Here is a 13,641-nt window from a genome sequence, read left to right on the forward strand (position 1 = left end):
ACTAACATTGTGCTCACAGTTTTGAACTCAGAAAACAGAATGAGGGTAATCTCTGTAATTATGGTGACATTAAAACATTGAGGGTGTGGTTGATTCTTTTAAAGCGGTTCCTAAATGATGTAAAATGCAGTTATATAATAGGTGAAGAACAGCCATCACTGGATAAACTCTAGTGTGTTTAATTTCTCTGGAGACTCTTGGTGGGAGTTTCTTGGTGGGAGCCATGGTGCATACACAGCATTTAATCTAGTAGTGAGTTGCACAGCTAAATGAAAGGTCCTTTGAGATGGAGCCCGGCTCTTCCTGATGCCTCTCAGCTCAAATCATTCAATGCAAAAATATCAGGGGTATTTCATGCCTTGGATCCACATCTCTCATTTATATTAACATGTTTTTTTTTTTCTTTTTTCTTTTTTTAAATTTTTTATGCATTCAAATTGATAATTGGTGTCATCACCGTACTGTTTTTTTTTTTTTTAGTTGTTCTTATAAGATAATATAGCTGATGAGTAAAATGGAATCATAATGAGATGGGGAAAAGAAAAAATCATATTAAAATGATTTTAAGTATCTGCTGACTCCCACTCTTTATAGGACTCTTTATAGTTTATACTGGCTCTCAAAAGTGCAGGTTTGCAGGTTTATTCATTTTCAGACCAAAACATTCTTGTGGAAATAAGGCATGAAATCGCCTTTATTGATATGACTTTCTTTGCTGGTTATTCTATGGCATACATACATACACAGATGCAATAAAAGCTGCTTTATTTATGCCCCTAATACAGACGTATGAGAAATCAGTCTTGCTATGTTTTCTCAATCACAGTTGTATCACTAAAAATATGTAGATTCAATTTCAGGCTGGTCAACAGTCTTGCTTTTTCATTCACTGCTTTAAAACCCCCTATATCCACCAATCCTCCTGCTGTTCTCTCTTCAGTCAAACTCAGAGAAGTCCTCATGTTTTTTACCGCCATGACCTGATCAACCAGCTGCAGCATAACCATGCTCTGGTGACGCTTGTGGCTGAGAACCTCTCAGCCTACATGGAGACCATGAGGCAGTTGTCTAAAGGTAATTTGGTCAGACCAGATATGGTACTCTGGTTTAGTTGTGGGAGTTGAATTGTGTACGACCTGCTTTGTGACTCAAAATGTCTCTTTTTCAGAGGAACAAGCAGAATTCGACCCACAGACAGTTAGACCAGGAAGCCGCTATAGCCACGTCCAGGAAGTCCAGGAAAGGCTCAACTTCCTAAGGTACATTACTTTGGGCATTGTATAGTTAAATATATGAAATGTAGTAGTAAAGTAAAGTAGTACCCCTTGGAAAAAAAAGAAAAAAAAAAAAAAAAAAAGGATCCTGTGCAAATATGATACAAGTCCACATATTGCTGTCAACATCACTCTGACCTTCTGGCCACCAGTGTCCATTTAAATTTAAATTTGTATGTACCAGGTTTCTGCTAAAAGATGGCCAGCTGTGGCTGTGTGCCCCTCAGGCTAAGCAGATCTGGAAGTGTCTGGCTGAGAACGCAGTGTTTCTCTGTGACCGTGAGGCTTGCTTTAAATGGTATGGCTCTATTTCTCCTTGCCTATGGCATAATTAGTTTCTTAATTGACATTTGAAAATCACAAATGATGCTTTGTGAACGGTGTTTCTCTTTCCCATCACTTAATAGGTACTCCAAACTGATGGGTGACGAGCCAGACCTGGACCCAGACATCAATAAGGACTTCTTTGAGAACAATGTTTTGCAGTTGGATCCCTCTCTGCTGACAGAGAATGGGATGAAGTGCTTTGAGAGGTTCTTCAAGGCTGTCAACTGCAGGGAGGGGAAATTGGTAGCAAAGCGCAGGGCCTACATGATGGATGACCTGGAACTAATAGGCTTGGACTATCTCTGGAGGGTGAGGAGAGAAGTTGCAACAGGCACACATGAACATTTTATTTTTCTTTAACATTTATTTTTGATGTCATGCGAATTTGATTTAGGAGAAAAAAAAATTGTACCTTGAAGATTGTAATCACGTTCTCTTTTTTTCACCTTTCTTGCCACTTTAGTGCCCCAGAGCTAAGATGTCCAACTAACAAATTCTCTGTTTAGGTGCTTTAATAAATATTTACTGTGTCTGCAGCTTTAAAACTTCACACAACTACCTGATTTTTGGGTTATTAATGTTTTCACATGGCCTTTAAAGATGAGACTGCTGTGCACTTACCGCAGACATCCACACACATGAATGCATGAAAGACTGACTTGCAGTTCTTCTGTTTTCTCCCAGGTGGTGATTCAAGGAAGTGACGACATTGCAAACCGAGCCATAGACCTGCTGAAAGAGATCTACACCAATCTGGGACCAAAACTACAAGTAAACCAGGTACTGTGACTTATCTCAGTTAGAGAAACTGTTTCATGTGTTGTTCCATATGCATTTATCAAATTGTTAGTTCGCATGTGTCATTTAATAAATGTACTATATACATTAGTAATATCGAAATCTTTGGCCGTCTCCCCCCTTCCTTTAGGTTGAAATTCACGAAGACTTCATCCAGTCATGTTTTGACCGCCTGAAGGCATCCTACGACACCCTTTGTGTGTTAGATGGAGATAAAGACAGCATTAACTGTGCCCGTCAGGAGGCCATCCGCATGGTACGAGTTCTCACTGTGCTTAAGGAGTACATCAATGAGTGTGACAGTGACTACCATGAGGAGAGGACTATACTGCCCATGTCAAGGTACTGTCGCAATTACATCATTGTTTCAGCTATCATAAATGCCCATATCTCATTTGTGGAATGAATAAAAACATGAAACATGAAAAAAAAAAAACTACAGCATAAATATTTTGCCACATTTCTTTCCATGAGATAAGTAAGGTGTTAACATTACTTTTACTCTATTTTAATTATTTAAACCTTTTTACTCTTTTCTTCCTGCAGAGCTTTCCGTGGGAAGCATATCACATTGATTGTACGTTTCCCCAACCAAGGTCGACAGGTGGATGATTTGGATATCTGGTCACACACAAATGACACAATTGGCTCGGTTCGGCGTGGTATTCTAAACAGGATAAAAGCTAATGCTGCCCATACCAAGATTGAGCTCTTTATTGGTGGAGAGGTAGTTGATCCAGCTGACGACAGGAAGCTGATTGGACAGCTCAATTTGAAGGACAAAACGGTGAGAGAGTGATATTCTGTTGGACTGACAAAAGAATCACTCTGCTGAAGCAGCTGTGCTGTGATTTTTTTTTTTTTAAATGTACTCCTAATATGTTTATTTTTGCTCTTTATTAATAATGCGTTAATGCTGCCTATACCAATGTTAAGACTTTGAAATAAAAACGTGTCTTTGCACTCAGAATGGTAACTGTTTTTATACAGCTTATCACAGCCAAGCTGACCCAGGTGAGTGCGAATATGCCCTCGAGCCCAGACAGCTCATCTGACTCATCCACTGGCTCTCCTGGTAACCACGGTAACCACTACAGTGATGGCCCCAACCCTGAGGTGGAGAGCTGTCTTCCGGGTGTGGTAAGTAAAGTGAACAGATTCTGCATAAGCTGCACATCCAGGACTGTTTCCATGTTTCTTCTATATACTTGTACAGCACTAACAAGTGCTAGTTGATAGTTAATCAGTCCCCTCTAAATATGATGCAGTAATGCAATTATGTGCTGCTCAGTATGTAAGCAGAAGTACTGTAACACCCTCTGCTCTCTTTTAGATTATGTCGCTGCATCTGCGCTACATTTCCTTCCTGTGGCAAGTGGCCGACCTGGGGTGCAACCTTAACATGCCCCTGCTGAGAGATGGAGCTCGAGATCTCATGAAACTCATGCCCCCAGGTATTACACACACCTGTGCTCACAATATTACACACCCAGGTTGCTTGGTGATAACGTACTCCTATGCTAATGCACACAGACGGTGTTATTTCAGTGGTCTTGTTTGTGCTCTTTCTTTGTCCTTAGATAACACTACAGTGGAGAATCTGAGAGCTGTTTGTCTGGACCATGCCAAGCTTGGTGAGAACAGCCTGAGTCCTTCTCTGGACTCACGCTTCTTTGGCCCCTCACCCTCACAAGTGCTCTACCTCATTGAGGTGAGTGTCACTGTGCCCTACCTTGTTATACATTGTGTTCCCTTTTATCTATATACCCTTCATTATCAGACTTACGTAATGTATGCTACTGTACATTGACCAGAAGTGGAACAACTCAACTGGCACCTGTAATTTAATAGTATAATCTGTATTTAATAGGAATATTACACAGAGGTGAGTTTTGTTAAATTTTTTTTTTTTTTTAGCCCTCATCATGTTTTTAAAGAACTTTTTTTCCCTCCACTAATAAGGCATGCAGTCACTGCCTATGGGGAGTAGACAAGCAAGGGAGAAAAATGAAATAAATATACATTGGATGAATATGATTTTTGCTGAGAATGTGTTTTTAAAAAAAGACTTTGCTGAAGCTGCCATGCTGGTTATTTCATCCAGATTAAACTTTCAGTCCCAACAATTGACAAAGGTTGTGGGGTGTGGCTTTTTAACCGGCTTGATTTTTGGATATGGGGCGTGTTAGAAAAATGTAAGATTGATTTTATTCTTGTGTGCGTTCCAGGTTGTGTATGCTTTGCTGATGCCAGCCAGTGCCACTCTGGGCGAGGATGCCAGCGACTTCCAGTACAATTTCTTGAAAAGCGGTGGTCTGCCCCTGGTTTTAAGCATGCTCACCAGAAACAACTTCCTCCCATCTGCTGACATGGAGACACGGCGTGGAGCTTACCTCAATGCGCTCAAGATCGCCAAGCTCCTCCTGACTGCAGTAGGCTTTGGACACGTGAAGGCCGTTGCTGAGGCCTGCCAGCCTAATGCTGAGGGAAATATTCCTGTCTCTCCGGTTAGGTCACACTCATGATGCACACATAGACAAACCTGTATTACTTGTTTGACACTAGCACATATGCTTGCCGTACTCTTTACGTGCCTGCTTCTTTCTCAACACCTCTCTGCAGATAAATCAGGCTACTCATGACCAGGCACTGGTCCTCCAGAGTGCCCTGCAAAACATCCCCAACCCTGCCTCAGAATGCATGCTGCGAAATGTAGCCATTCGCTTGGCCCAGCAGATTTCTGATGAGGTAAATTGTAGTGAGAAAAGTTAAAGGAACTGATTTCTTTTTTTTTTCTTTCTGTTTTTTCCATGTTTTTTTTGTAGGGAGGTCAGGGTATCTTAGCTTTTCTTTTCTTTTCAAAAAAAATTGTTTTATTTGATTTTTTTATGATAAAGGCAAATGTGTTTATAGGCACTATAAGGGCTGGGATTAAGGGCTGACATAAATAGGTTGATATCTAGTTAAAATGATTATATGTTATTATGAAAAGCATAAAATCTATTCAAGCAAACACTGGATGAGTAGACCTATTTGAGCTATTATGTCTGTAACAATAGATTTTCTGGAACTGTTTTTTTCACTAGAATTTCTTCCAGGCATCGAAGTACATCCCGGACATTTGTGTGATCCGTGCTATACAGAAAATTGTGTGGGCATCAGGCTGTGGTACAGTGCAGCTTGTTTTCAGTTCCAATGAGGAAATCAGCAAAATCTATGAGAAGGTAAAAATAAATGACTCTGAATGCTGATGTGTTTTGTTGACTGTGTTCCAGCAGCACTTTAAAATGTCTACCATCAGGTGTTTGATGTATGAGGAAAGATGGCAAAAGCTTGATCAGCAAAAGTCTAAATCTATATGAGGTTTTGATCATCCTGGTGACCTTTATCTGTCTTTGTTTTTGTAGACGAATGCAGCAAAGGAACCAGATGGGGAGGATGAGCAGGTGTGCTGTGAGGCCCTGGAGGTGATGACACTGTGTTTCGCCCTCATGCCCACAGCTCTGGACACACTCAGTAAAGAGAAGGCGTGGCAGACCTTCATCATAGACTTGCTGCTACACTGCCACAGCAAGTAAGGATACCAATTTGCATTCTAGCCACCTTCTGAGGCATGAGATTTAAGCTTTGGGTGGCGGAGACATGATGCTGATTTTGAAATCTGTTTTCAACAGATCTGTGCGGCAAATGGCCCAGGAGCAGTTCTTCCTTATGGCAACTAGGTGCTGTATGGGCCATCGACCCCTTCTCTTTTTTATCACCCTCCTCTTTACTGTACTAGGGGTGAGTGGCTATATTTTTTTCGTATTTTAATACCATAACATCACTGCAGTCCATGCTACAGAATCCTAATTTAATCCATGTCTGTTTCCAGAGTACGGCCAAAGAGCGAGCCAAGCATGCTGGGGACTACTTCACGTTGCTCAGACATTTATTAAACTATGCCTACAATAGCAACATCAACCTGCCAAATGCTGAGGTGCTACTCAACAATGAGATCGACTGGCTGAAACGAATACGGGTAAAACAGCCTTTTAATCATTGTTAATGCAAAATGTGTAAGGACTTATAATATAAGCTGTTGTTCAACTAGTTATTTGAGGCAGAAGTGATGGTGCACTGTATGTTCTCATTTGCTAGGACGAAGTGAAGAGGACAGGGGAAACTGGAGTGGAGGAGACGATCTTGGAGGGCCACCTTGGAGTCACCAAAGAGCTTCTTGCCTTCCAAACCCCAGAGAAGAAGTATTACATCGGCTGCGAGAAGGGAGGAGCAAACCTCATTAAGGTGAAACACACATTCATTAAAACAGTGCCACTATAATGAGAATATGTCCATCCTGTATTTTTCTTGTTTCACATAACATCACTAAGAAACCATATCTTCTTCTTCTCCATTTTTTCCCTGCTTGATTTAGGAGCTGATTGATGACTTCATCTTCCCAGCATCTAATGTTTACCTGCAGTACATGAAGACTGGCGAGTTCCCCACAGAGCAGGCCATCCCAGTGTGCAGCACTCCTGCTTCCATCAATGCTGGTTTTGAGCTCCTCGTGGCGCTGGCTGTTGGCTGTGTCCGCAACTTGAAACAGATAGTCGACACTCTGACTGACATGTACTATTTAGGTATGGAGATATTGCTTTGGCTTTAGAGATGAAGCTCCCAAGCAGCTTGTAAATTACAGTATACATGAGGGTGTTTTTACTTTGCTCTCCATCTAGGTTGTGAGACGCTGACAGAGTGGGAGTACTTGCCTCCAGTGGGGCCACGGCCCAACAAAGGATTTGTAGGTCTGAAGAACGCTGGGGCCACTTGTTACATGAACTCTGTCATTCAGCAGTTATACATGATCCCTCCTATCCGCAATGGCATCCTTGCCATTGAGGGCACGGGGACCGATGTGGATGATGACATGTCGGGGGATGAGAAGCAGGAAAATGAGGTACAGTGAGAGTTTGTGTAGCAAGAAATTTTTTCTGGTTTTCATCCTTTATCAGCATCCAGTGACTGACAGACTGGCCAACTACAAGCATGGAGGTCATTTAGGTAGAGCTTTGAGCTGAGGGTTCATAACTACAAGACCAAATAGCAAATCACTTCACACAGTGACTTTCCCTCCCAGTTCTCATTTAGCTGCTATGATTTGTTTTCCCAACTAAACAGCAGCAGTTAAAAATTAGAAACAATTTTAGATTTAATGACACATGTGGATAGCAATATTTCACCTGCATAATTTGTTTCCACAGAGCAATGTAGATCCTCGTGATGAGGTGTTCAGCTACCATCACCAGTTTGATGACAAACCTTCCAGTAAATCAGAAGACAGGAAAGAGTACAACATCGGGGTCCTGCGTCACCTGCAGGTCATCTTTGGCCACCTGGCTGCATCCAGACTGCAGTACTACGTCCCCAGGGGATTCTGGAAACAGTTCAGGTATTGCAAAGACTCATTTGTTTTGATTGGATCAGCAGTTTGCCTATTTACCTGTTCCTGAAGTCTAGCGGGCTCTTATGTTCTCGTCCTTGCGAATGGGGGATTCCAGGAGGGATTTCAGATCTCCTGCCACAGGCGGCATTTTTGTGTTGTTTTCAGCCGGCCATGGGCACCACAGTGGTTGAGTTGAAGACGCAGTCTATGATCATGTCAGTTTTTACCACAATGTCAATGCCACATCAATATAGAAGCTTAGCGAGTTCCAGATTATACAGTGGGAGCTGTTGCAAAACCCTGAAAAGAAAATGACGTCGAAAGGGGGAAAAAAAGAAACTTGTTGATTTCTTTGCTTCCAGCTTCAACGTCTTTTACTCCTACACCAGCGTCGATGCTGATGTTTTATCTGAGTGCCTGTGCCCTCAGCGCTGCTATAAATGGTTTCAGAGCTGTGGTGGTGTCATTGTTTGCTAGCAAGGCGACCAATGTAGCAACCGTAATGTATCCGTGTCTTCCTGTTTTAGGTTATGGGGCGAGCCAGTTAACTTGAGGGAACAGCATGATGCACTGGAGTTTTTCAACTCTTTGGTGGACAGTTTAGACGAGGCTTTAAAAGCACTGGGCCACCCTGCCATGCTCAGTAAGGTGCTGGGAGGATCTTTTGCTGACCAGAAAATCTGTCAAGGTTGCCCACACAGGTAAGTACACATGCTATGTGTTTGGTGACTGAATATGGGTAGCAGTTTAAGACACCGTATACTTAACCCCCAATAAATGTGTTGTCAGATATGAGTGTGAAGAGTCGTTCACAACACTCAATGTAGACATCAGAAACCATCAGAACCTGTTGGACTCAATGGAGCAGTATGTAAAAGGAGATCTGTTAGAAGGAGCAAACGCCTACCACTGTGAGAAGTGTAACAAAAAGGTGAGAACTTGGTGTCCTTCTGTTTAGTATGTGATGCTTGTAATTGTTCATGGGAAATTCACGCCAACTTTTACCATCATTTTCACACTGAATCTGAAGAAACTTTGTTGTCCTCTGTTTAACTTAAAGAATCTCCTCAATTCCCTTTTCCTCACCTGTTTTTATTCTTTTTGCTTTAAAGGAGCCATAGATAATCTGTGATGCTTGTTCTCCCTGTCAGGTGGACACAGTGAAACGTCTCCTGATCAAGAAGCTGCCTCCTGTCCTCGCTATTCAGCTGAAGCGCTTCGACTACGACTGGGAGAGGGAGTGTGCCATCAAGTTTAATGACTATTTTGAGTTCCCTAGGGAGCTTGACATGGAGCCCTACACGGTAGCAGGTGTGGCCAAGCTAGAAGGCGACGATGTAAATCCGGAAAACCAGGTTATCCAACAGAATGAGCCCTCTGAACCGACGCCACCAGGCAGCTCCAAGTATCGCCTGGTGGGAGTGCTGGTCCACTCAGGCCAGGCCAGTGGCGGACACTACTATTCGTACATAATCCAGAGGAATGGGGGTGATGGTGAGAAGAACCGCTGGTATAAATTTGATGATGGTGATGTGACTGAGTGCAAGATGGACGATGAGGAGGAAATGAAGAACCAGTGCTTTGGAGGGGAATACATGGGCGAGGTTTTTGATCATATGATGAAGAGGATGTCGTACAGGAGGCAGAAACGCTGGTGGAATGCCTACATCCTGTTCTACGAACGTATGGACTCAATGGACAAGGACAGCGAGCTTGTCAAATACATCTCGGACTTGAATATCTCCTCCACTAAGCCGCATCAGGTCAAGATGCCTGGTGTTATCGAGTGCAGCGTCCGCAAACAGAACGTCCAATTCATGCACAACCGAATGCAATACAGCCTGGAATATTTCCAGTTCATTAAGAAACTTCTGACCTGTAACAGTGTCTATTTAAACCCTCCTCCAGGTACGCATCAGTTTTGTGTGTTTGGGTAAATTCAGAGCTAACTCTTTGGATCAGAAAAAGCAAATGACTCTAGTTTTAGTTAGAGTTTAGTGCTAGTTTCGCTTTGCTTTATATTTGCGCAGACCTTTTGAGACATGGTTCCAATACTGCAAACATTAACTGTAACAGATGTTTACAAAGCCATCTGCTGCCAGATATCATGCTGGTAAATCATGGTTGCAAACACCAGCTAATAGAGCTGTGTTTGATCATTTTATTAATCAAGGTAAGGTCCATTAATCTGGAAAGTCTCTTAAGAGAGGGAGACCTGAACAAGATGGCAACGAAAACAGGCAATCGATAAAATGATACCAGCAAGAATAAAATAAACAATACTCGGATAAGACAGTCCAACCATACAGCTCATGTTGACAGGTTGTATGAAAAATAATAGCATGTATTTCATTACTGATGCACAGATTGTGTTGTTCCTCCAGTAATGGCTGTGCTCTTAAATTCCCCCTGAAACCTACTTTGATCTTGATTAATTCCTCATTGTATCCGATCTGTGGGTTTCAAAGCTTGTCTCTTAAAGATACAGCTGCTGCCATAATTATTTGTATCACTAATCTCTGCCTAAAAAATATATATATATTTCAGCTCGATGTTAATAAACAAAATTCTCATGGAGGGGGAAAAAATTGATGTTTAGTAGTTTAGCACAGACTGCTGAATACTCCACTACCTCTGTGTTAGGCATTACAGAGCTCTGATGCATTATTATTTGAAACAGAGCCCAGTGATGTCATATCCACAAAAACACAGAATTTGTTCTGATCATGAGAAAATCTATCTATATGTATGACACGTGGATTAGCCCACGCACTGACCCGACATACAGTGTCAGTTTGGTTAGTTTCACATTGTATTTGAGCTTGCTCTGAGCCTTTAAGCTGCTGCCTCATTTTGTGAGCCGACAACTTCCCATCTGCTGTTTCATTACGTGCATTTCATGTTTCATCTAACTCCAAACAAAGGAAATGTCTGTTTGCTATTTACACACTCCAGTGGAGTTGCATGTTTCACTTCCTTTGTGTTTGTCTTAGCCAGCTCTGTTGATGTGCAGTAGTTACTTTAAGGAGAAGTGGTTGGGTGAAGCCTTAGTTGCATGTTTAAGCATTGAAGAATTACCTGCAGTTACATGGAATATTTTCTTTATGTTTTGGTAACCGCTGCTCTTTCTTTTAGGACAAGACCACCTTTTGCCAGAGGCAGAGGAGATTGCTATGATAAGTGCTCAGCTGGCTGCTAGGTTTCTCTTCAGCACAGGTTTTCACACCAAGAAAGTAGTACGGGGTCCTGCCAGTGACTGGTGAGCCTTGCGGTTTCTTTTTTCCTCTTTCTTTTTTTTTTCCCTCAAGTGTTCCTGCCCTTGTTTACACATGTTTATCTTGTTTTCCCCTCTAGGTATGATGCCCTTTGCATCCTGCTGAGACACAGTAAGAATGTACGCTACTGGTTTGCACACAACGTTCTGTTTGCTTATCCTAACCGGTTCTCTGAGTACCTGCTCGAGTGCCCGAGCGCTGAGGTCCGTGGGGCATTTGCCAAGCTCATTGTCTTCATCGCTCACTTCTCCCTGCAAGACGGCCCCTGCCCCTCCCCCACCGCCTCGCCTGGACCCTCAGCTCAGGTTGGTGCCAGACTTACATCTGGGCACTGGAGAAAAGACTTTAATTAGCTCTGTCTGGCGTCACATGTTACCACGATGCCTTTGATGGACTCTTGCTGTGCTCCAACTGATTTCATGTTTGTGTTTTAGGGCTGTGATAACCTCAGTCTAAGTGACCACTTATTGAGAGCTGTCCTCAACCTGCTGAGACGAGAAGTTTCTGAGCATGGCCGTCATCTGCAGCAGTACTTCAACCTCTTTGTCATGTACGCCAATCTGGGTAAGGAGTGCACAGAGATTGTTAAGCTTTTATGTACATTTGTTCCTCAGTGAATTCTACAGAGTTTTATGTAAACTATAATTCAGTTTTTTAATAATTAAAGTTATTTGGTGCTTGGAATGCTTTTACTTTCTCCTGACCGGTCATTACACCTGCCACATGCAGGCCTGGCTGAAAAGACCCAACTGCTGAAGCTGAATGTTCCTGCCACATTCATGTTGGTCGCTCTGGACGAGGGGCCTGGCCCTCCAATTAAGTATCAGTATGCTGAGCTGGGCAAGCTCTACACTGTCGTCTCTCAGCTGGTTCGCTGTTGTGACGTCTCTTCACGCATGCAGTCCTCCATCAATGGTGAGTTGTTGGGGGGTTTTTTTTTTCCCCCTCTCTTCTCCTTTTAGGCACAAGTTGTATGAGCTCAGTTAAAGTGAACAAGTGATTGTGTGAAACGGGTTAGTGAGAGCCCAGTGAGGATTTTCATCCTTGCTCAGGATCTAGTGACTGACAAAACAGCCACTCTGAGCCTCTGTGCTGTGTAGGCACAGCTTGGAGCTGAGGGCTCTCAAAGATGATGAATGAGGGACTTTGCTAATATCCCCCTGCATTTTTAGGATAGTCCATCTTAACTTTTGTTTTGTATTTCCTGCAGGTAATCCCCCTCTTCCTAACCCATATGGGGACACCAACCTGACAGCTCCGGTGATGCCTGTGCAGCAGCTGGTGGCAGAGATCCTGTTTGTGAGGACGAGCTACGTGAAGAAGATCATTGAGGACTGCAGCAACTCTGAAGAGACAGTGAAGCTGCTTCGCTTCAGCTGTTGGGAGAACCCTCAGTTCTCCTCCACTGTGCTCAGTGAGCTGCTCTGGCAGGTAAACATCTAATGCCTCTTCAGAGCAACATGATATTCAGAACTCCATAGGTTTCTTACTTATAAACGTCTACAAGTGCTTGTATTTAGACTGTACACATTGTCTGCAGGTGGCGTACTCGTACACCTATGAGCTGAGGCCTTACCTGGACTTGCTGCTACAAATCCTGCTCATCGAGGACTCCTGGCAAACACACAGGTTAGACTTGATTGCTGAGTGCAGAAAGTTACAATTTTTAAACTTGAACGTGGTTTTAAATTTCTCCTTTGCTTCTTTTTGTGTGTGTAGGATTCACAATGCGCTGAAGGGCATTCCCGATGACAGAGATGGGCTTTTTGACACCATCCAGCGCTCCAAGAACCACTATCAGAAACGAGCTTATCAGTGCATTAAGTGCATGGTGGCCCTTTTCAGCAACTGCTCTGTGGCTTACCAGATCTTACAGGTAAACAGGTTGTCTCTCTTTAACTAATGCAGACCAAAGTAAGCACTAAGTAACATAACAACAAGACCGAGGTATATTGATGGGCTTTGGCATGTGAAAAGGCTGGAAACTTTAAAACATTTAAACGTTTGTTACATTTCTGTGCTTGTCTGTACAGAGTAACGGTGACCTGAAGCGAAAGTGGACGTGGGCAGTGGAGTGGCTGGGCGATGAGCTGGAAAGGAGGCCATACACAGGAAATCCACAGTACACCTACAACAACTGGTCCCCTCCTGTTCAGAGCAACGAGACCTCCAACGGATATTTCCTGGAGCGCTCTCACAGTGCACGTATGACACTGGCCAAGGCCTGTGAGCTCTGTCCCGAGGAGGTAATACCATTAACCTTGTACTGTACACACCCACAAATTCTCTTTAACACTATCTTGCAGTCTTAGGGAGAGGTAACAGAAAAAATATTGTAAGACTGAGGCTGAATGTGAATGTGTATCACATCACTTCAAGACAAAAAGCCCAATGAATGGTCTAACATGACCAGCATTTAACATGTGGATATGTATGAGTAATAACACGGCGATTAATCAAATATTAAGCCGATCAGAAAATTTGTAATTTACAATTTTCTCTACCTCTTGTAGTTACGCACGAAATGTCTTGTGTATTT

General features: G+C 42.8%; 1 protein-coding gene across 9 annotated transcripts in view; it reads left to right on the top strand.

Annotated features, from left to right (window-relative positions):
• usp9 (ubiquitin specific peptidase 9) overlaps positions 1-13,641 on the top strand; it is a 38,467-nt gene that overhangs the window by 19,799 nt on the left and 5,027 nt on the right. For 6 of the 9 annotated variants that reach the window (XM_031741450.2, XM_031741448.2, XM_031741451.2 and 3 more), the window contains 31 exons: positions 941-1,074; positions 1,169-1,259; positions 1,459-1,572; positions 1,682-1,910; positions 2,286-2,381; positions 2,530-2,741; positions 2,946-3,186; positions 3,390-3,539; positions 3,733-3,853; positions 3,980-4,110; positions 4,628-4,906; positions 5,022-5,147; positions 5,486-5,623; positions 5,807-5,973; positions 6,074-6,182; positions 6,274-6,420; positions 6,540-6,686; positions 6,817-7,024; positions 7,121-7,341; positions 7,646-7,833; positions 8,355-8,528; positions 8,617-8,758; positions 8,979-9,735; positions 10,963-11,086; positions 11,182-11,407; positions 11,537-11,666; positions 11,832-12,017; positions 12,313-12,533; positions 12,643-12,731; positions 12,822-12,978; positions 13,136-13,348. In XM_031741450.2, the coding sequence (XP_031597310.1) occupies positions 941-1,074; positions 1,169-1,259; positions 1,459-1,572; positions 1,682-1,910; positions 2,286-2,381; positions 2,530-2,741; positions 2,946-3,186; positions 3,390-3,539; positions 3,733-3,853; positions 3,980-4,110; positions 4,628-4,906; positions 5,022-5,147; positions 5,486-5,623; positions 5,807-5,973; positions 6,074-6,182; positions 6,274-6,420; positions 6,540-6,686; positions 6,817-7,024; positions 7,121-7,341; positions 7,646-7,833; positions 8,355-8,528; positions 8,617-8,758; positions 8,979-9,735; positions 10,963-11,086; positions 11,182-11,407; positions 11,537-11,666; positions 11,832-12,017; positions 12,313-12,533; positions 12,643-12,731; positions 12,822-12,978; positions 13,136-13,348 (5,668 nt within the window). The remainder of the gene's footprint in view (positions 1-940; positions 1,075-1,168; positions 1,260-1,458; positions 1,573-1,681; positions 1,911-2,285; positions 2,382-2,529; positions 2,742-2,945; positions 3,187-3,389; positions 3,540-3,732; positions 3,854-3,979; positions 4,111-4,627; positions 4,907-5,021; positions 5,148-5,485; positions 5,624-5,806; positions 5,974-6,073; positions 6,183-6,273; positions 6,421-6,539; positions 6,687-6,816; positions 7,025-7,120; positions 7,342-7,645; positions 7,834-8,354; positions 8,529-8,616; positions 8,759-8,978; positions 9,736-10,962; positions 11,087-11,181; positions 11,408-11,536; positions 11,667-11,831; positions 12,018-12,312; positions 12,534-12,642; positions 12,732-12,821; positions 12,979-13,135; positions 13,349-13,641) is intronic. The other 3 variants (XM_031741449.2, XM_031741452.2, XM_031741453.2) reach the window with 1 other exon arrangement.

This window comes from Oreochromis aureus, linkage group 16 (genome assembly GCF_013358895.1).
Source record: "Oreochromis aureus strain Israel breed Guangdong linkage group 16, ZZ_aureus, whole genome shotgun sequence".
NCBI lineage: Eukaryota > Metazoa > Chordata > Actinopteri > Cichliformes > Cichlidae > Oreochromis > Oreochromis aureus.